Source organism: Apostichopus japonicus, chromosome 8 (assembly GCF_037975245.1).
Source record: "Apostichopus japonicus isolate 1M-3 chromosome 8, ASM3797524v1, whole genome shotgun sequence".
In the NCBI taxonomy this organism is placed as follows: domain Eukaryota; kingdom Metazoa; phylum Echinodermata; class Holothuroidea; order Aspidochirotida; family Stichopodidae; genus Apostichopus; species Apostichopus japonicus.
In genome coordinates, this window is record NC_092568.1 from 38,766,682 (window position 1) to 38,788,850 (window position 22,169).

The 22,169-nt window shown below is 36.3% G+C and overlaps 1 protein-coding gene across 4 annotated transcripts; it reads right to left on the reverse strand.

The window, feature by feature from the left end:
- Positions 1-135: 135 nt before the first annotated feature.
- LOC139971922 (dihydroxyacetone phosphate acyltransferase-like) lies at positions 136-21,797 on the reverse strand. Of its 4 annotated transcripts, none has more exons than XM_071978767.1 (15): positions 21,448-21,797; positions 20,081-20,251; positions 18,788-18,964; positions 17,544-17,673; positions 16,837-17,040; positions 16,036-16,187; positions 13,496-13,626; positions 11,608-11,828; positions 9,600-9,872; positions 8,816-8,895; positions 7,439-7,585; positions 6,291-6,399; positions 4,763-4,856; positions 3,976-4,037; positions 136-2,508 (listed from the first exon to the last, which is right to left on the reverse strand). In XM_071978767.1, exons 1-15 carry the CDS (start codon positions 21,478-21,480, stop codon positions 2,417-2,419), a joined length of 2,076 nt encoding a protein of 691 aa, XP_071834868.1. In that variant the 5' UTR covers positions 21,481-21,797; the 3' UTR covers positions 136-2,416. The 4 variants fall into 4 exon arrangements, with proteins under 4 accessions (XP_071834868.1, XP_071834869.1, XP_071834867.1 ...); XM_071978768.1 differs by having other exon boundaries at positions 21,478-21,796; XM_071978766.1 differs by having other exon boundaries at positions 21,678-21,770.
- Positions 21,798-22,169: the final 372 nt, after the last annotated feature.

Here is a 22,169-nt window from a genome sequence, read left to right on the forward strand (position 1 = left end):
CGAGGACTCTTTACAGTTTTAGCATACAACAATATGAAGCGCACACTAATGACTTTTATAAACAAATAAAAGAATATGTCAGGAGTTACTGTAGAAAACATGAGTTGTTTAGAGCATCAAATCGTAAAAGGAAACACAATGGACTTAATTTCCCAAAGAACCAGAACCTAACTGTTTAGTTACTCAATCAAACATCGTCTTGTTATTTGAAAGTAATTTAATTTTTGATGTTCCAGATGTATAACTTACAGATTCAAGAGAGATTAAAGACAAACAAACGTGTTCCTTCTTCTTCTTTTTGGTCTTTTGAGTTGCTTGTAATTTATGCATATTCATATTCCATTCTTCATCACATCCCACGTGTATCAGTATTGCATGCCCACATGCTCTAAAGTCAAATAATTGTCACATATGTACAAAACTGTAACAGCCACATTATACTGCCAATCTCAAGGCAAATTTGCTCTGGGAGAAATATCATCCAGTAATTAAACGATTAAGTGTTAGCACCTTATTCAAGCAGTTTACGCTTAAATGTATAAATGGTATAATCGGATAGACAAGGCGTTTCCATGAACAAAAGAATTCATTTCCTTCGCATATATTCTTCACGAAAAAGGACTACCCTATAGTTACTTGTGGACGAAGATGTGGATAATTGAGTGGTTTGACAATGATGTTTATAGGAGCAAATGCTCCAGTAAAGTAGTCTGGAAAGACTTCTAGCATTCTAGCTATATGCTGATGAAATTGAAATGTACCTAGTCCAGACTAGTGGTTCTTGCAGTCTCAATTTGTTTTGCCATCTAAATACTCCTTAATTTACTTTATTTCTTATATGTGTGTCACAACAGATGTTTAACTTCAACACTCAACCTGGGGATAGCACACTTTCATAAATGGATATATCTATATTAACGTATCTTACTTTGAACATACAACATGAAAGGCTGATTTTTGTTTATTGTCATTAAAACTGTGGAGAATAACTACTGATTAATTGCACCATTATAAACAATAAGGTAAACAGCTTCTTCTTTTTTTTTTTTACTGATCATTGCAAATATATCTGAAACGAATATGGTGGAAATTAGACTATGGCTAACATGTGTAAAAGACGACTTCAGTAAAACCAAGTAAATCTGAGGATATAACTGGTATCCGCAATTAGAAAGGTCAACATCTTTTCCGGCACTTTCGTGACATATTGAGTCTCAACTTTACTACCTATTTAATTCCTACCAACTCATGAAAAAAAGTTCTCCCATAATTACAGATAAAAGATTCCTTCCTTGGATTTGGGGACAAAAGTATTTCAATCCCTTTTTCTACAAATTTTTGATATTGTACTTCTTTGATCTCTTTTCGTTATCTTGATATTTATTATTCATAAACACAAGATTATCAGACTGAAGTACAGCTTAAGATTTGAAAGAGTTTTTAAAATCATTTTACTCCATGCTGAGCAATATAATAAAAATCTTAATCTCCTAGTTTGGATTTATAACAACAACAAAAACAGTATAAGTATTAAATATTTTGGGGAACAATAAATCTAGGTTTTGCTGATATTTATCATCAAAATAGTTGCACATGACATTTCTGAGAGGTTCAATATACTATTCACAAAGCCATTAAGCTTTAATAAGGAAGTTTAATGCCAAAACCTTGAACAAAATTGCATTTAAGAAAAGCAATATAAAGCTCTGGAAAAGAAACCAGATAAGCTGCAAGCTAAACTTAAAATAAAATGCTGTCTCTTGCATAATGCCAAAATCAGAATCGTCATAGCCAATTATTAATCATATACACATGATATTTAAAGGAGTAATCAGGATCTGATTGGAGCAATGGTCCTGTCACAGTTGTCTGTAGCTTGTTTTCATACTAAAAGTAATTGACAATATTGCCGCTTAGTTTTGGAGGACAAGAACATAGTATTGCTTGGTATGGCCCATAGACGATCCAAGATTCCTAACAGATTTAAAGTGACTCTATTCTTGTAATTTAGCAAAGCTCCTTGTACTTCAGTCGCTACCTTGTGGATTTGTCGACAAACGAAGAGGATTTTGGAATTCTAGTAAAGGAAACTTATGCAAGATGAAATATTGCATTGTACTCCTTCTATTGTAATCAAACTAATATTCTGCTTCCGAGCGTGAACTGGCTGAATGCTACCATAGTGTAAGACTGCACACAGGCAATGAAATTACTGCATTTCTGCTTCAATTTGTAAAAAATTGCATACCTATTTTTCAATTTTAATGATGGCCTTGCCAATCTTCTTGCATTCATATGGTGGTTAGGCTGAATTTGATCCATATCATTTTGTGTGTTAGGCTATCAATCAGTTACAATATCCTTCAACAATTGCCTACCAACAACAATTGCATATCTTCTTCTACAATACTACATGTCACAACTTTGATGTTACTGACATTGGTTCTCTTCTGGTTCTGTGAGTCTGCACTGCTCCTCCATTTATCTCCAATTTTGGTAGGTATGAACCTGACGAAAAAAAGATTTTATCTTTAATTTTGGAATTGTCCAATCTAGGTGGGTGTCATAAAACAAATATTCTTGTGACGTAAGGCTTTTTCATAATTACATTAATAAAGGTAAATATAAATTAGGATCAAAACATCAATTTTCATGTGAACCACTCAACATATTGCACAGTATCAGCCATTTTATCTAGGGGATGCACTGCATTTTAAATTTGGTCGAATTGAAGGAAATTTTTCAAATCCAACATCTGGCCAGATCATTTTCTAATTGCCTGATTTAAAAGAAACATACGAATCGGACAATCAATTGTGTTGTAGCCCTTAGAAAAAAAAAATACATGTCTAGTCAATTCCAATGTGTTAATGCCCTTCTACTCCACTATCCACTGAAGGAACTGTCTGCTTGTGTTCTTATGTGTGATTGCCATCTTTCTCCGCTAAGCACTGAAAGAACTGTTGTATTCTTCTTGCATAATTATTGGGAAAGTATCAAATTCGTTGTAAAGTAACATGACTTGTCAAATCCGCATCTTGGGAACCAATCGCCTTTAAATTTAATGAAAATAGCGGCTTCTCCACTCTGAACATTTTGCAATATTGAAGAGGAAACTATTTAACATTTATTCTGGTCCTGTCATGCGACGTCCAATTTCCTTTTAGATTGCGAACAGAAATTTTTTGGTAGACAGTTTATCTGCTCAAAAAAAGATCTTTTCTTCGGCAAACTGGTGACAGAATACGACCCATTGAATTTTTTTATCCTTCACATCAAATACTTTATCTTCAATTGTAAACCAAACAATGTTAAGCCTGACTGCTACAATTTCTTCTATAAAATGAAATTCATTCTTTAAGTTGAGAAGCACATTGCCTTGAAGCGAAACTCTACTAGCTCTGCTCGTAGAAAATGCATGGCATTAAGGACTTGTTTTTCTCATTCAATCAAGGAACTTTGCGACTCTTGACTTAACCTCTGCTTATCATCAATGTTTTTCTGGATATGTATACATATATTTCGGTATAAGTGGAGAAGAAGAAATACTCAATTCAGAATCAATTTTCACATTATGTTAATAATTCCTTTGTATCATTCAGATGACATACCTATGTTGTTATCAGAACTTTTAATATAATCGATGTACCACAAAAAAAACATCACTTATCAAATGCACATCATCTTCATTGAAGTTAAGTGTCAACATTTGCAATAAAAAATAGTAGCAGAATCATGCAATTTTTTTAAATTTTACCAGTTCAGATACTTTTTCCATGAGATTATTGATCGTTTGTAAAGTGGACACTTCCCAAGCCAAACACCATATTGAGCTGTAAAGCACAGTTCATAAACTTTTAGATTCCTAGCAAGCTAAACTTGTGGGGCGGATCCTGATGATTTTGACCACACGCATCTCCCTACTTTATGCGTGCACTTCCAGTTTGAGGGCAAAGAAAATGCCAACGTTCTTACCCAGTTTAGCCATAACTTCTTCCACTTTCGATGCTTGCCATGAGAGACTTCCACCGTTTTCACTGAAAGTTAGAAAGAAAGTCGCCAAAAAGTCATCTTACACTGACGTAAATGGCCGCAGAATTATCACACCCAACAATACCTGCCCTTTACTTCAACTTGGACAAACTAAATTCACTTTCTAATCTATTATATTTTCTTCTTTTTAAAGTTTATTTGGTTAGATATATGAAAAGGCTATCATCGACAGTGGCATATAGTAAGATATGATTATAAATATTATTACAGTACGCGAGAAGATTGTCAAATGTTTTACTTGTCAAGGACAAGTGGCACTGAATGTCACACAGAGGGCCTCTCTTGTTCATATGAAATTTAAGAACATTTTTTTTTTCTTTGACTTATTAGAATATATGAAACAATGGACTACATTAATATTTAAAGCCAGCACTAAGGAGCCGATGTCATTATCTAAGTTAGCTGTGAATGTCACACAATGGTCCTCTGTTGTTCATATGACGTTTAAAGATCATGGTTTGGTTAATATATTGGAATTTATGAAACAATGGAGTACATTAAAATTTAGGCCAGCACTGAGGAACTGATATCATCATCAAGTTAGCCTGAATAGGTGAATATCTTGAGAACTAGAATATCTGTAGAAACATTACCATATCTCATTTACTTTCTATTGGGACAACAACATAGACGGCTGAAATATTCTGCCCAAAAGGCATCCCTTAACTCCAATATCCTACAATGTCACTGAGAGTTGAATAGAACATACCTTTTATTGCACTGAATGTAGTCCATAGCAACCAGGGACGTTAGTGCATTGCCGATCAGGTTCAAAGATAAGGTGTCAAAATGCTTCATTTCATCTGTAATAAGAAGGTGGAAGTAAGATGGCTCCATATTCTAATCTTGATAAAGAATGCTGCACAGAACAATTACAGCCTCCCACTCACGACTACAGCATTCAGTTTGCCTCAAGACTACCCCCTCCAGGGTCACTGCAGAGTCCATGCACACACACAAATTTGATATCACCCTTTATCCTGTTCATGCAGGACTGAGTAATCCAATATTCCACTTGAAAAATGTCCAAGCAGATTTCATCGAACCCGTCTACAAAATGAGGGGGTTAAGGTTGAGGGTACTAACAGTCTTGAATCAAGGCAAGATCTTCTCCCAGGACTTTTTCCAAAATTAACCCCTGGTCAATTGGTAACTTGTCACACTCACACAACCAAGTGCGCACAATTCAAGCAATCCCTCCTGGGGCACTACAGTGCAGCACATCTATGTGTCCCCTGGGTGACTTCTCTCATAGGGTGCAGCCACAAACCAGAGCACACAACTATATGTAAAAGTTATCTTGCAGGTCTCCATTGTCATTTTTCTTAGCATTTAGGTCTCATACCGGGAGGGTGGAATTGCCCTTCTGGTGCAGCCTCCCTGTTATTTAAGTTTCCCACATAGTTTTTAAAGTTTCCATTCTGTGTGTTTTAGTCCTACAACCAGATAAACAAACCTGCAGTCAACAGAAGTTTGATGAAACACAAAGTAAATCACAAACAAACAGAACACACATGAAGAAGAGTATCAGACACACTTGTATTACAAACAGACTGATGAACAAGAACAGATAAACAGAGACAGAAGAACAATAACAGATAACCAAACAGATAGATGAACAAAAACAGATAAACAAACAGACAGATGAACTACAACAACACATAAACAGAGACAGATAAACAACCACAACAGATCAACAGACAGATGGATGAATAACAATAGATAAACAGACAGATGGATGAACAACAATAGATAAACAGAATGATGGATGAACAACAATAGATAAACAGAGACAGATGAACAACCACAACAGATAAACAGACAGATGAACAACAAAAGATAAACAGACAAATGGATGAACAACAATAGATAAACAGAACGATGGATGAACAACAATAGATAAACAGAGACAGATGAACAACCACAACAGATAAACAGACAGATGGATGAACAACAATAGATAAACAGACCGGCAGGTGAACAAGAACAGATAAACAGACAGATGGATGAACAGACAAATGGATGAACAATAACCGATAACCAAACACAGATGAACAACAACAGATAAACAAACAGACAGATGAACAAGAACAGATAAACAGAGACAGAAGAACAATAACAGATAAACAGACAGACATATGAACAACAACAGATAAACAGACAGATATATGAACTACAACAGATAAACAGTTATGGAAATATGTAGGGACAGACACCACACTATAAATGTGACTCACCATTCATGAATTTTTGAGCAATTAAAGCCTGAATGTTCTTGGCAATTGACTTTGATTTGTTGTCATTGTCTGGATTCCATTTGGTTTGCACCAAATATTGACATACCATCTGAAATAAAGGAAAGGAAATATAGCCTTCAAGTCTTAGACATCTTCAGGAAAGAATTATGATATCGTACTCTATTGATGAAGACGTACTAAAGAATTGGTACTACTATGGCACTTTTGAACATGAAAGTGCAGATTTGATATCAAAGATAAAAGTATAATTGATCAAGTTGAAAAATAAGAAAAAGGTTGTTGTGGTGCATCATCACACTTCACTACTTCCTTAAATGTAATGATAATATACAGTCAGGTAGATAATTGATGCAGTATAGAATCAATGAAAATTTATGTTGTTTTGTTCAAAACCCTGGTAAGTCAGTTTGTACTATACGGGAGAAATCCACACATTTCTCATCTGAAAATTATATCTTGCAAACTGCAGCAATTTAATATGAGCTGTACTGTTAAATAGATTGTCATAGTTTGCAGAAGTCCAAATGTATCTATACCACGGCTGAAGATCAGAGCGAAAGCTCTTTGTGATGATGACTTAGGTCCATTTATTGATTTTTGGAAAGATGTGACAATACAGTTATATAAACATTGGTGTACTTTTGCATGAGGTCATCCACTACTTTATGATTTATTATAAACTGTATCACTTTGTGTTCACATTGTGCAAAGCAATATTCTATTATACTTTATATCCCAGGTGAGTAAAGTGTAGCCCACAGACTGCATACGGCCCCATTGCAAAATTTCTGCGGCCTGTTAGGTTTTCAAATTCCCACCAAAGATGGCCCGGAAACCATATGGCAAGGAAAAACATAAAATATGTATAGTTGTATACACACTTTGGGGTGTTTCTGTATAGGCCTAGTACCATATTGTGATAGGATGATATAATATAACACATGGACGAACTTACTGATCTTGTTTATGAGCACACAGCCTTAGGACAAAAGACAGGCAGCCTAATAAATACAGCTTCTTTAATTGTATTCTTCAGTAAGCAAACAGCTTTACATTACCACTTCACAGGACTAATGTAACTTTCACTGAAACCTGCAAAAGCCATTTGGTGCCCACCCTTCACTTACATAATACCCTTGAAGGAATGGCTCCACCATCTTGGAAAGAAATGACATAGCTTTCATGCCATTGGATAATACTTCAACTTTCTTCTCTGTGTTGCATACTTGTATAAAAGTGCAGCTCTCAAGCTTCTTCAGTGTAGCTGCAAACTCCTGAATTATGCAACAAGACAAAAACAGAAGAAGGGGGGAAATCCTTACATCAACATTTACAAAATATGCCATTTAAACGACGACACAAGCTTGATGCCATTCATAACTTACAATATATATATGATTAAAAATTGGTCTATGCTACCCTGGTGAAATTCAATGCCATATTATGTTTGAAGAAAGTAATTTTGTTATCATTTCAAAACTAAAATTTTAAAATTCTTTAAGTTTTAAGAAGTTCTTGTATTGTAATATACATGTTTGCTGTTTCCATAAACTGCATGGAAAAGGTTTTATGATGGAAATGGAAAATATGTCAGGAAACAACACCAAAAGCATCTGGTCACATGTGTTCCTTAATTATCTCTCTCGCTTTGGAAAACATTCCAACATGGAGAATATTGTTTATAGTCTTTTGCCCAAAATGAATAACAAAAAATCTGAGATTTATAAGAATACAGAGCTTGAAAAACCAAGCTCATACATCCAACTACCAGGTACACAGCTTTTCTTTTGTCACTATTGAAATATGCAACAGCACAGTTTATTTGCAATGCATTGTGCATATACATACTACAAAAATAACTGCTGCTATTTTCTTTGAATTTGAAATCATTATACACCCTTTGGAATACAATACATGAGGTCTCCCAATTTGGGCTATTTAATATGCTAGATCAGCCAGTGGATATCACCGTATGACAATAGAAAACAAAAAGACCCATGCAATGTTTGCAAGTGGACATTGAGAACATAAACACAAGAGTCGGTTTATAACAATCATTGTCAGTAAAAAATCGTCGTCACCATTTTGTACCTATCATAAGATCCACCTAATGGCTTTATCATCAGCACATATTATTGGGCTGGTTTCATAAGCTGGTGCAGTAACTGATCTGTGTTCTAATCCAATAATAAATTTTTAAATTCTAGGGATGACTCTGTGACAGCTATCGGTATCCTGAGATATGGTCAAGTTATTTCGTCAAATTAAAAAGTAATTTCGACAGTGGGAGGGGTCATATTTGTCTCGGTGGGAAACCAACAGCAAATTTCATATCTAACTGCTAAATGGAACAATACATGCTATGTGCGAAAAATGAGTGGAACAAGTGGAATGACGAGATTATGGTTCTGCAGATTTAGAATGGAAATACTCCAAAAGAGTCTTACTGTAAACACAATTGCACCGATACCAATCAATGAGAATGTTATAGCTAAATGACTTACGGTTTCTGTCACTGATGGTTTGAAAACAAACTCCTTCTGGAAGACTCGGATAAGAAACCAAAACTTTAGAAAGAGATCACCTGTGAACATGGAAGGGGAAAGTCAACAAGAGGTATTCATACTCGCATTCAGTTGGAGATACTGATAACCTTTGAAATTGCCGTAAGTGTTTATCTTTTGTCTGCATGTGCATTATTATCAATCACACATTAGAAAATAAGCAGGTTTGTTTGGACACTTGGTGATACCAGTATATGATATCGCAGATCAGAACATCCAATGATATTAGTAGATGAGATTATCCAATGGTATCAGTAGATGAGTGATCCATGATATCACAATATGAGATAACCCATTGATACCAGTAGATGAGATCATCCTATGAAATAATCACATGGTATCAGTAGATGAGATTATCCAATGATATCAGTAGATGATATCATGCAATGATATCAGTAGATCAGATCATCCAATGGTATCAGTAGATGATACCATCCAATGATGATTAAATAAGATCATGAGATAATCCAATGATATCAATAGATGAGACATCCAATGATATCATTAGATGAGATCATCCAATGATATCAGTAAATCAGATCATCCCATGGTATCAGTAGATGAGATTATCCATGATATATGTAGATGAGATCATCCCATGGTATTAGTAGATGAATAGATCTTGGAATGATTCCAGTCAAAGATAGAAGGAGAAGAGATCATTAAATGATCTGTCATAGTTCAATGCTTTACTGTGCATGAACACAACATGAGCACAACCTACCAATAGATATTGCATTAGTCCCACAAAAGGAAGAAGTGAGGAGGCAGACATTAGCCAGTCGACACACGAGATGATTCCTGTACATGGCGATGCCCATCGGCACGACGGCTAGTGACATTACTTCATCCAGACTGTTCATCTCCATAGAACCAGTCGGAGGCAGGGGGCTCCCTTCATAGGCATTAATAGAGACCTGATTCTTGTGGGCGAGATTAACAAAGGTTCGGTGTCTCTTTAGATGAGATGTTACCAGTGTTTGAACAGAATACTCACCTTTGGATGGGAAAAAAAAAGCAATATAATAATAGTATTTACACTTAAGATTACAGTAATAACTATTCCATATATGAAATATTGTAATATGAGGGACTCAAATTTCAGAGAACTTTGTGTAAGGACAGTCAGCTATGCAAATTACTATGCATATACTACAGTACTACTTAGTCAAATGTAAAATATTGCTTATGATTTATTAAAATCTTAGAGAACTTTGTTTAAGGACAGTCAGCAATCCAAATTACTATGCAAAGACCTATATCTTCCTGTAAAATAACATTGTGGTTAATATGCTATTGTGAGGTCAAAGCCTTCTGCCTTTGCCAGCTAATTTGCCTCATTATTCTAGAACATATTGTAGAAAATCAAGATATCTAAACTTCAGAGAAGGATTCAGAGTTGAATTTTCAATGAAACGGTCGATAACATCTCATATAACAAACATGTTTATTGCGTGTCTTCTTACCCTTACAAATGTATTAATATTTAATAGTCTGTTATTTTTGTTTTTTGTACTTTATGAGATTGTTTTTACTAACCTGCAGGAGCTGATCAGGCTTGTTCCCCTCCCCCCCCCCCCCCGACACTAGAGCAACAAAATAACACTGATGTCTTTTATTTTAGTTAAAATGTCTTTAGGGTGGGTGTGGACACAATCTACCAAAATACACCCACTTCCTTGAAATCCTAGCAGCTCAACAAAACCTTTTTATAATATCTTTCAAAACTGAAATTTCTTGAAAGTTTCAAATATTTTTCCAAAATTTCAGTCGTTGAAATAAATATAATATTCCTGCTGCTACTGTCACCATTATGTGTGTGTGTGTTTTTTATAGCATGCTTCTTCTTGAAGTTTTGAGTAAAAACCCTGATCCTTGCTACTATAATAACTAAGACCATCGAATTCTTTTGTGAAGGCAAGAGAGATCAAAGGACCTGGGGTAATGCTTACTTCTCAAGGGTTACAAAATACAGCACAATATGCATATCCATACTTCATCAAGTACTGGATAGAGGCACGCAGAGAACTTTTTCCAACTAGGGAAAGTGTTATAAACTTTGGTGAGGATCTTGTACCTGATGTTCACGTATTTGAGAAATTCATTGTATTTTTAAAAGTAACAAAATTAAAAATCTGGTTGTTCTTGCCACTTTCTCTATGACCCAGCGATGACATTAGACCTGCAAATCAAGAAGATTGCCAAGTCAACTTTTTGACAAAGAAAGCAAAATTTTCCAATAAAAACAGATTGCTTATCTACAATGTCCCATTTAGACCCCTTTTACTCTTTGAATGGGCAAGCTGAACACTAAAACCTAGCATAAATAGCAACGAAGGACTGAATAATTACACTGCTCTTCAAATTTGGTCCTATCTCCAGCATTGATTTTTAGAAATGTACACCTTTTTGATCACACACACATGCACAATTTGTTAATAAGTGAATAGGCAACAATCAACTTCAATATATTTCAAGAACAATACCAAAATGCTGCCAAACACAGAACAATATACCCATAGGTCTTTCAGCAGTCAAACCTGAAACAATATGGTACAAATAGGTCGTGATGAACCTTTCAAAGGCAATTGTAAATACATTATTGTACAAGTTTGTGACTGCGCTTGTGACGGCAAATTCCTCAAAAAAAAATGTTGTGAAATTAAAAAGAATACTGCTCAAAGTACAGAAATTTTCAGCCTTAAAATTTGGTAACGGGTCACGGAGCTTACCTGGCCAAGCGACCTTAGCACCGAGGTTAATGGCCAGGTCCTTCAACCACTCTACGTCTCTACAGAAGTCCCTCAGAGTGTAACCGTGAGGTCGTTGCATCAATAGGGTAGCACAGAGAACCCAAACTGACATGTATATATTCCTGAGCTGAGATTCCTGAACATTATAAGCCAAGTCTGCTACAAATTTCTGTTCAGAAGATGATAAGTTGAATAGAAACCTGAAGAAAAGAAAACAGCAATGCATTCCATCAGCCATGAATGTAGGAGATGTGCACACACCAGGAAGGAGAGAAAATGACAGATGTGGGGGGGGTGGGGGGGTCTTGAAAAGTTGTATTACAAATGCTGTTTCAAAATTATAGTTACTTTTGGAAATCTTGTCATAGTTTAGAATGGTCTCAAGAAAAAGATCCAAAAAAAAAATGAAAAATCAACTTCATACATCAAAAGCAACCAATTGACATTTCCCACACAAATAACAAAGTTTACCTTTAAGTAAAATATTTCATATGTATGATTAACACATAGGCTTAACCCTTAACAAAATGAAAGGTAGGATTTTCTGTATGCCAATGGGCACTGAAGTGATGTCAGTCCCGTTGCTACGGAGATCATACTGAGCTAGTTATCAGTGAGCTAGTTAAGAGTGCAGTTATGGTTTGGAGACAGATATGGGAAGAAATTTTCAATCATTCTACCTATTTCAACTAGCTACATGTCTATTTACGATTGCAATATTCAACTTGTTAGAATTGTCTTCAAGATGCCCATTTCTACAGCACATCATTTAAAATGACAACAATGTCAACATAATTGATGATACTTTCACAGTGTCTATAATACCAAATACAAGCTAATATTCATTTAATACACACAGGTTATTTCTTGCATTTCATGTGCACACAAGAATACACACAGGTTATTTCTTGTGTTTCATGTACACACAAGAATACACACAGGCTATTTCTTGTGTTTCATGCACACACAAGAATACACAGTTTGTTTCTTGTGTTTCATGTGCACACAAGAATAGACAGGTTATTTCTTGTGTTTCATGCACACATAAGAATACACACAGATTATTTCGTGTGCTTCATGTGCACTCAAGTATACGCACAGGTTATTTCTTGTGTTTCATGCACACATAAGAATACACACAGATTTTTTATTGTGTTCAATGCACATACACAGGTTATTTCTTGTGTGTCTTTCACACACATGAATACACACAGGTTATTTCTTGTATTTCATGAACACAGGTTATTTCTTGTGTTTCATGCACAAGCAAGAATACACACAGCTTATTTCTTGTTTCATGCACACACAAGAATACACAGGTTATTTCTTGTGCTTCATGCACACAGAAGAAAATACACAGGTTATATCTTGTGTTTCATGCACACACGTTATTTCTTGTCTTTCATGCACACGCAAGAAAACACACAGCTTATTTCTTGTTTCATGCAAACACAAGAATACACAGGTTATTTCTTGTGCTTCATGCACACACAAGAATACTCACAGGTTATTTCTTGTGTTTCATGCACACGCAAAAATACACACAGCTTATTTCTTGTGTTTCATGCACACACACATGTTACAGTAACTGTAGACATGACATGCCAATGAATGCCCACACTTTCAATTGGATTTACCTTTCATTGTAGATCTAAACAACATTATCATGCCTGATGATATGCATACATTTCGTTCATGAACAAAGTAACAACTACCTGGCTTAGTATCTCAAGGTATAATCAGAATTTTGACAAAACTATTGTTTGACACAAACTAAGAAATTCAAGCTTACAGCTAGACACCTTCAAAGTGCAAAAGTCTAATATTCTTTTTCCTTACAACATTTTATATATAACATTACATTTACCTTGGAAGAGTATTATGCACTGATCTGTCGATCCTCGGAGAGGCCATCTCACGAACAGATATAGGGTCACCAACATGAACATAAATGTCACCGTAGTTGTCTTGTAAAATAGTTCTCGCTTTGAACAAACCCTGAATGGGCGAAGAGGAGAAAATGGAAATTCCATGGCATTTATACAGGCCACTTTAAAAGATGCATAACATTCAATTAACATGTCATCGAGATCACATAAGACTGAATTCAAAGTCCAACAAAAATGCAAATTTGAAAGCTAATAACATATCTACAAATATTCTGGCTTTCAAGATATTCATTTCACCTTCAGTTTATACTGAAAGCCTAAAATACTTAATTTAAGCCTAAATTAATGATGATGCCTTCTTCATCCTTGCTAGATGTAAGTAAATACTCATCAAATCTTTTACAAATTTCAATAAAGTTCTCTACCCAAAAATTGTTCTTTCAATTTCATGCAAACAAGACCTCACCCATTTCACAGCAAATGTTTAAAGTGATGTTAAGCAATGTTATTTCATATAATATATATATTTTTTTTTCCAAACAGATTTGTTTTGTTTATGATGACTTGGCAGAATGGTCTGTGGGGTACTCTTAGTAGTCATGTGACATTTAATTGATTTCTGACCCAGTGAAGTCCAAAGGGTCACTTCTCAAAACAAACAAAAAAGTAACTAAATAAAGAGTGATATAGACATACAACCTGGACAGTGAATTTAACAACCTACAATATATCAGACCTAACTGTCTGCTCACAGACATCATTTAATGACACTTTCATCGGCACATGTGTTTGCAGGTAAAGTTCTTACCAACACTTAGTGACCTAATGATTTGATAGCCAATTTAAAATCATCCGAACTTTAATGAAATCTGTCAAAAACCTTTCTTCGTAACTAGTAATGAGGAATAATATGAAGGTTGTTCAGCTTCAACCAATGAATCACCAAAATAACCAAATAAACACAAAATGCTTCAGAAATCAACTTTTGGCACTTCTTTGGCAGTTTGTTTACCAAACACCTTTTTAAACTAAGATTATATTTAAGATTCCATTCACTGCCAACAAATTTGTCATACAAACAAGTTTGTTATCCCAAGGCCTACCAGGGGGGGGGGGGGAGTGGCAGTCAGAATATACACATTGCTACACCCACCCCACTTAAAGAACTTGGAATATGGGGAACAAACCCAGCACAGAAACCTCTGAATTGAACAGTATATTGACATAAAACAGTCACAGAATTGGTGGAATAAAGAGGTGAGCACCAAGCAATATCAAGATAGCTACCAATTGCAAATATTCAAACGTTTAAAAGTCGTAAACACACTTCTAGATACTTTGGGTTGTAAAATGAGAAGACATGTCATTGACCGTAAAGTGACCGGTCACTGAGGGTGTACAGTGCTAGTTACCAGTTCACTCTAGCCATGGTAGAGCAGAAGTCCGAGGTTGTGGAGAGACAGGTAAGCCATGAAGCTAAGTAAATATATTAGTAACCAACACCCAAGTATCCAATTATTACCACTGTCCAATTCAAAGCAAAAGCTTTGTGTCCTGAACTGTCAAATAAGAATGCTTTGTTTCATGCATCAATCTCTGCAGTTTATGCTGCAATTCTATCATTCCTGTTGTTATATTCTAAACTAAAGAAACTAATTATGTTTTCAAGGAACTTTTAATTCCTTTAGTGGTCAAGTCTGATACCAACTTCATTCAATGCAAATTGTAAAATTTGAACTCTAGGATGCAGCAGTTCAATCATGGTGATTACAGTATTAGATTGGAAGCTGGTCACTTCGCCCAACAACCTCTTCGCCCAACTGCCATTTCGCCCAACATTACCATTTCGCCCAACCAGTCTGGTCATTTCGCCCAACCAGCCTGGTCATTTTGCCCAACCAGCCTGGTCCTTTCACCCAACCTAGATTAAATATTATACTTCAATAAGGACGTTCGGGGATTGTTAACGGTACGGGATACGAACCGAATATTAAGGAAACTTGAAGTCGTGGTTACTGTCGGTAGGATGGATCAGTGTTTTAGGGGTTAGGTTTGATAGGAAACGTTCGGGCATTGTTAACGTTACAGGATACGAACCGAATATAATACTATAACCCCAAATAAATCAAATTGAACTAGTGAAATAGAAAAGGTGATATTATTCCACCCCGATTCTGACTGAATATGAGTAAAAAATGGTTGGGCGAAATTACCAACAACGTTGGGCGAAACGACCAACAAGTTTGGGCGAAATGACCAGGCTGGTTGGGCAGAATGGCAGAATGGCAGTTGGGCGAAGTGACCAGAAAGCATTAGATCAACTTTATTAAGTTTCAAAGCAAAATCCTCTTTTGAAGGAGTATGGATCTCACAATTCCTGAAAGAATTAGCCAACATCTTTCAAATTACTCCGTAAAGAAAAGCAACAATGGTCTGCAAAAGCTTAAAATAACTGAAAGAAAAAGAAACATCATTTGCACCGGTCTTGTAAAGCTGGAGGTCAGACTGGTAGACTTACTGAAGTAGATTCCTTGGGTTTGGGAATACCTAGCATCTCTCTTGAGTGTAATAACTCCTCCAGTATACGATCATATGTAAAACTGACAGGCACAACTAGTATATCTGGGACTTTCCCTGTGAAATATGGCTCCAGTGCTACGGCAAGCAGTCCTGTGAATGAGGAAACCAGTATCAATTAACAATTTAGCCAAAATCAGATGGTCACAAAATAAGGAAGAAATGTCAAAAGTAGAAAATTTACACGTATGATTTTATAGAATATTACTTACCTACTTAACTCATTGACATTCAAAGCCTTACTATTGGCGCACATTAAAGGCAGACCTAAGTAGTATTTCAATTTACCCCCCCCCCCCCCCATTTACAATGCCAGCAAATAACAGTCAGTTGGGACAATATCCTAATGCTAATACCTCTCTAAACTGTCATCCCATATCATGCTTCAAAGCACACATATTGACAGTACAAACAGTTCCTACCCTTTATCTGATAGAAACATGATATCATACTGCTCACTACCAGTGCTCTGAAGCGAGACATGAAAGTACAGTATAGAAAGCATTGTCCCAACTGGGTGGCAAATAACAATTTAATTGATATTCATGAGGTGAATTGCTATTGATGTGAATTAGCTGCGGTATTCGAAAGTTTATCATGTTCATATGAACACTGTACTGCACTGTACTATAGACTCAAACCTGTGAATAAAGTAAGGAAATGCTGTTGCCTTGTTCATAGTCAGACATTACCACCTTATATAATACAAAACATTACAGCAGTATGCACGTCAATTGTATACCAAGTTTTGGCGGTAGAAATTTCCCGGTCCGGCTCCGTGTACCCTCTAGAAAGAATTCCAGGGGAAGTTCCCCATTGATGACATTAGTCTGTACGTATTCTGTGAACAGCGCCCAGTAAAGGTCATCTGTGCCGAATGACCGACGGATGTAGAAGGCACCGCACATCCTCAAGACTTCGTTGATTAACTTCATCTTATTAAAATCTGAAGAAGATAAGCAAATCAAAGCAAACCCCACTCTTTATGGAATATAAAAACTTTCAGATTGTAAAGATATGTCATTAAACTGGTAATACAGAGAAGTGGTTTTGCCTTGTACCATTCTTATATACACAATCCAACAATTGCAAGGACAGTTGTGTTATATATTGTACATTTCTGTGTATGATATTTAATGGTCAGACAAAATATGCCAAACCAACAGGTTGCATGAAAAACCACCGGCAAAAGTGGTAAACATCCAGATTTGAGATGAAAGTAAACCCCCACCTGTACAATGGAATTTTTGTTGCTGTTTGTCAATTTATTCAATGAGACAGGATAATTAGGGACAGCCAACGACAATTGTTTCAAGCTAAGGATGCAGCAGTAAAGACAAAGTGCAAGCAATGTCTGTGGGATTTATATAATTTCCACAAAATAGCTAAAACTCTGAGCGACTCTCTACCATGTACTGTATATCCGTAATATCACAAAGAACAGCATACCTTGGCCGGTGGCTACAAAAGGCAGTGGCAGGCCGTAATGGAAGCAGACATAGGTCATTACCAAGAAGTCTTGGTAGCTCCTGTGAGTTGGCAGCAAAATAACAGGGGCATCTTTCACCTGAGCTCGTAACTGGGGGATGAAATATACCACATACAGTATGTGATAGAATTAGTGCCGAAAATCTTATTCCAATGTATGTACAAGAACTGTATTGGGTTCTGAGATGTTTGCTACAAAAATGTTGTTAAATACCATCAACAATTCATTTTCATCCTCTTAGGGCTCTATACCCCTCACCCCACCCATTCCCTCCCCTTTACATTAGTCAGTTTCCTACTTCATCCTTTGAAGGCTTGCCCCCCCCCCCTTACCCACCTTGTACCCTCAATTTAAACACCCCACTGAAATCCCCCTCCCACCTCACTTAAATTAGTCAGTTGCCTTACTTGGCCATATTTAATTTCTCTCCAGATTCACTCAAGAGTAATGTTCCCTGCAAGGTCCATAAAGTTTTCCAGGTTTCCAAACAGGTTTGATAAGCTTATACTTAGCCTTCTAAAACCTACAATGACGATATAACCCTTTCAGCCTGATTATTAAATTTAAAGTAGGCTTGGTACTCTTGATATTAATGTATGGCAGATTTACAGCACTAGGTAAAGTATTGATGTAAATTTAAAATACATACTGTAACAGACTTTAGGAAGACTTTAAGCAACTCTTGTGAAATTAAAGTAGCATAATACTGTAACAAAACGGTTTTATGTCTTACAGTAGCATACATCTGGTAGTGAGAGAAATTAGGCTGCAGCGACACAGAGTTGGTTAGAATATTATTTTCAGGGTTACAGAGATACTGTAGGAGAATGACTGCAATCATAAAGAACACCATAGCAGTTTTCTTACTATTATGGTCTGCATTGATAATTTAAATATTGGTATCAGAATTCTGGTACCTCAAGAAGCACTGCTTGATGCAAAATGGCAGAGAGCACAGAGAGTGTCCCACGACAATGCTTAGAATTGGCAGTAAAGGGCATCATAATATTAAATGACTTACCAAAGAATTTAAGGAAGTCAGAAAAGAAAAGAAAACAGAAAACCCATAATAGCACTTAAATTCTTTTTTAACCCTGAAAATAGCAAATCAACAAAGGCAACATACAACTTATATCAATTTATGCTCAAATTAGTATTATAACATTAAATTTTTCAAATACAAAAAAACAGACAGACTACATACCTTCTCGATTCCATCTTTGTTCACGTATAAGTGCCTGAGTAACCTCTTATACAACTTGGGAAATATGTAGGCTAATGTACGTAAATTGGTTAAGGATTGTGCATGAGCCATGTCATCCAAAATCTCGAAGGCTTCTTTCTCAACCTCTTTTCTTGACAGTCCAGTCTCTGTAACAATCTATTCCAAAGAAGGGAGAGGTAACAACCATTAAGAAAACATTTCTCGTATCAGTGATAAGGGTTAGAGATTATAGCCAAAGGTTGAGGTTAGAGAGACAGGATCTTCAGCCCCAACCTCCAACATCAAATTTTGGAGGGATATTCCCCTGAAAATTTGTGCATTTAAAGTCATACAGGAGACAAGCTAAGATCTTCATTGCTAGAAATCTATCAATGTTAGTTCCAGTATGTTTCAAACTATATCATATTCAACTTACTGTCGTCATTTGTTACAGTAAAAATCACATAAAGTTGAAGGTTAAATAATCTAGCTAGAATTGTGGTCCTGGGTATATATACCCAGGACCACAATTCTAGCTTGATTTGTGATTTGTGAAACATTCTCAGTTCAAAACAGAGTACCAACAAAATGTCCAGCCCTACTGCACTTACTCCTGAAACTACCCTTGCCTTGATGGGAGCCAAACCTTCGTCAAAGTATTAAACAACGTTGATGTAATGTTTGCAAGGGGCAACATGGCTGTTATAGCATCACAATCAAAATAAGGTCTGCATCTTCCTTACTTATTTCATTGCACTTCTGGAATCTGCTTTGCCACACCAATACACATGGACTTGTTTTAATGATTAAGTTAAAGGCATTGAAGACTCGCCCCAAACCAAGTGCCACGCTCTGAAAAAGTTAACTTTTCGTTGCTTGCAAGTGAAGTTTTCTTCTTGTCGCTACAAAATGCAGACAGTAATGAAACGTGATACCTTGTTATGTTTTATCTAGACCTGAGATGTTCATCGCTGCTATGTACAGTGTGACGTGGGTATTGACCGTAGCTGTACGTATTGAGTCTTGACTGTACACTAGTGTCTAATTACCGACGGTAGCAAGCTGTGTGTGTATTTTCTGGGATTACTGGTGGTGTTTTACACTTCTGTTACACCTCATTCGAAACTAGGTCAAATTACCGGCATGAGACGTTTCTTTGTGTGCATGTCTTCACACCCTATAAGTACATACAACATAGTTATGGAAGAAAGTGTTCTAGCAAGCCTTGAGGCTAAACCAATTAGAACACATCTGTACAGAAAAGAAAGAAAGATAGACAGCTAGAAAGCCAACCTTATCAATAGTAAACTTGAGTCTGGGTGAGGACAACACACTCTCATTAACTTGGCTCCTTGTTTGCTTATTTGTATATTTGTACTCAGGAACACCATCACGAGACTGAAGAGCAAACCTAACATCCAGCTCATTACGTCTCGGCTCCAAGATATCCTCAAAGTCATCCATCTGTTGAATGGAAAGCAAAGTTAGCGTATGGGCTTGCAAAATTTATATGTGAATGTAGAAAAGGGCAGACCATATAAAATCTTTGTCAATTCACCATCTTGAACCATCTTGACTGAATATCACTTTATACCAGAAGTATTGTGCAGAAATCAATGAGAGAGCTTTACAGATGCACCTTTGTCCAAACATGACAAGGGTAAGATAGATTTGAGTCCTAAAGAAATGGATGGAAAGTTTACATTTACTGAACATGTAATGCTTTTACAAACTTAGGGTAGTTCATTTTATTCTTCAACTTTAGCGCAAATTTGTACTTAGGTATTTCTGGTTTTCCCTCGTACAACCAGGTCTTAATCTTTGGTTGTCTAATGTATCAAAATATTAACAGAGAATGACCAATATGTACACTGCAGGAAAGATGTCAAGCTTTTGGTGAATAAAACACCAGCTCTGGGCCAATAAATCTCCCTTGTGGTGGATAATTTAGTCCTAACATTGCTAGTTTCGTTTTATTGCAATATCTCTGAAGTGGTGGACAATGATACCAGTTTATCAGGAGGTATCTTCCACAAACATTAAGGCCTAGTAAGCTACTTGTACAAAGTTGTTGCTTATGATGAACCAACAAATAGAATCTAACCTACAGTAGGCTAACCATAATCCCTATCTTGCACAGATAGGGATATATTTCTGTGTGAGAATCTTATTTTTGAGCCTCTTTCAAAATAAATAAGGCCAAATCCCCAAAACATAAATATTGTAGGATAATAAATTATGATTTTGGTTGATCTAGAATATTTTTTTCTGGGTCTTCAAAGCAAACTTTCTAACAAAAAGTAAGGTGAATACCAATGAACTTCACCATATACATTCAGTCTTCACCTAGCCTAGACCAAGGCTGGGCCAACAGTGAAATATTGTGTAGCTTACTTACTATGTCAGTAAATGCCAGACGAATTGAAGAAGAATTGAAGGTATTTACATCACAATCAAAGTTGTACGTATGTTTAACATAACGTTAGCCCTAATGCTAGTGACAAAAGGACTCTAGAAAATTAGGTGCTGTTACAATTTACAGTGTTAGTGAAAATGTCGAAAATATCGCAGAACTAGGCCTAGAACACGACAACCATTTGTTAACACAATGACAGGTCCTTGATTTCAAGGATAAGTTCTCTCCGCTCTCTATCACACACCTCTGCAACAACCTTTTTCATTGATCTCACCATGTATTCCAAGGCAGAACGTTTTCTTTTGTAAACAAAAAGCTAGAGAGAAATGCCCAGCTACAATGCCGCACTCACACAGCCGATGTATGACTAGTAATTGGTATGAGTATGAATATGACCAAGGAGTTACTGCATGACAATAGCTTCTGTGCTGCACACATGCATCTATACACATGCACAAAAGGAACAAGGACAACCTCTACACACTGCTGATGAGTGTACGCCTTCTTTCTGCTATCTGTCTTTGATTTTAAATTGCTACCATTGGTAGACATTGGTCACGCCACTTTATCAAATACCCTGCACTGATCGGAAAGACATGCATTGCGAAATATACAAGTCTATAAATTATCGAACGCGGAAAGGGTCACAGTTAGGCGCTGTCCGTACATATTTCATATGTAATATCAAACAACATCTATAAGTTCCGCAGGGTAGTTTTCAGCTAGTACCTCGTTTGGGTTGACTTTTTGTTCGGCAGCGGAGGGAACAGAGATGCATCGATTTCTACTCGTCCCTCTGGACGTAGTGGTTGGCAGTTACTTTACCAGTCAGAATACAGCGTTCACAATTTCTCTTGAAACATTGTTTGACGGACGAGCGTCGACACTCGTTATTAGAAAGCCCACGCTAGAAGCCGGAGGAGGGTGGGGGAGGGAGGAGGGTGCAATCAAGTGATCTATTTAAAT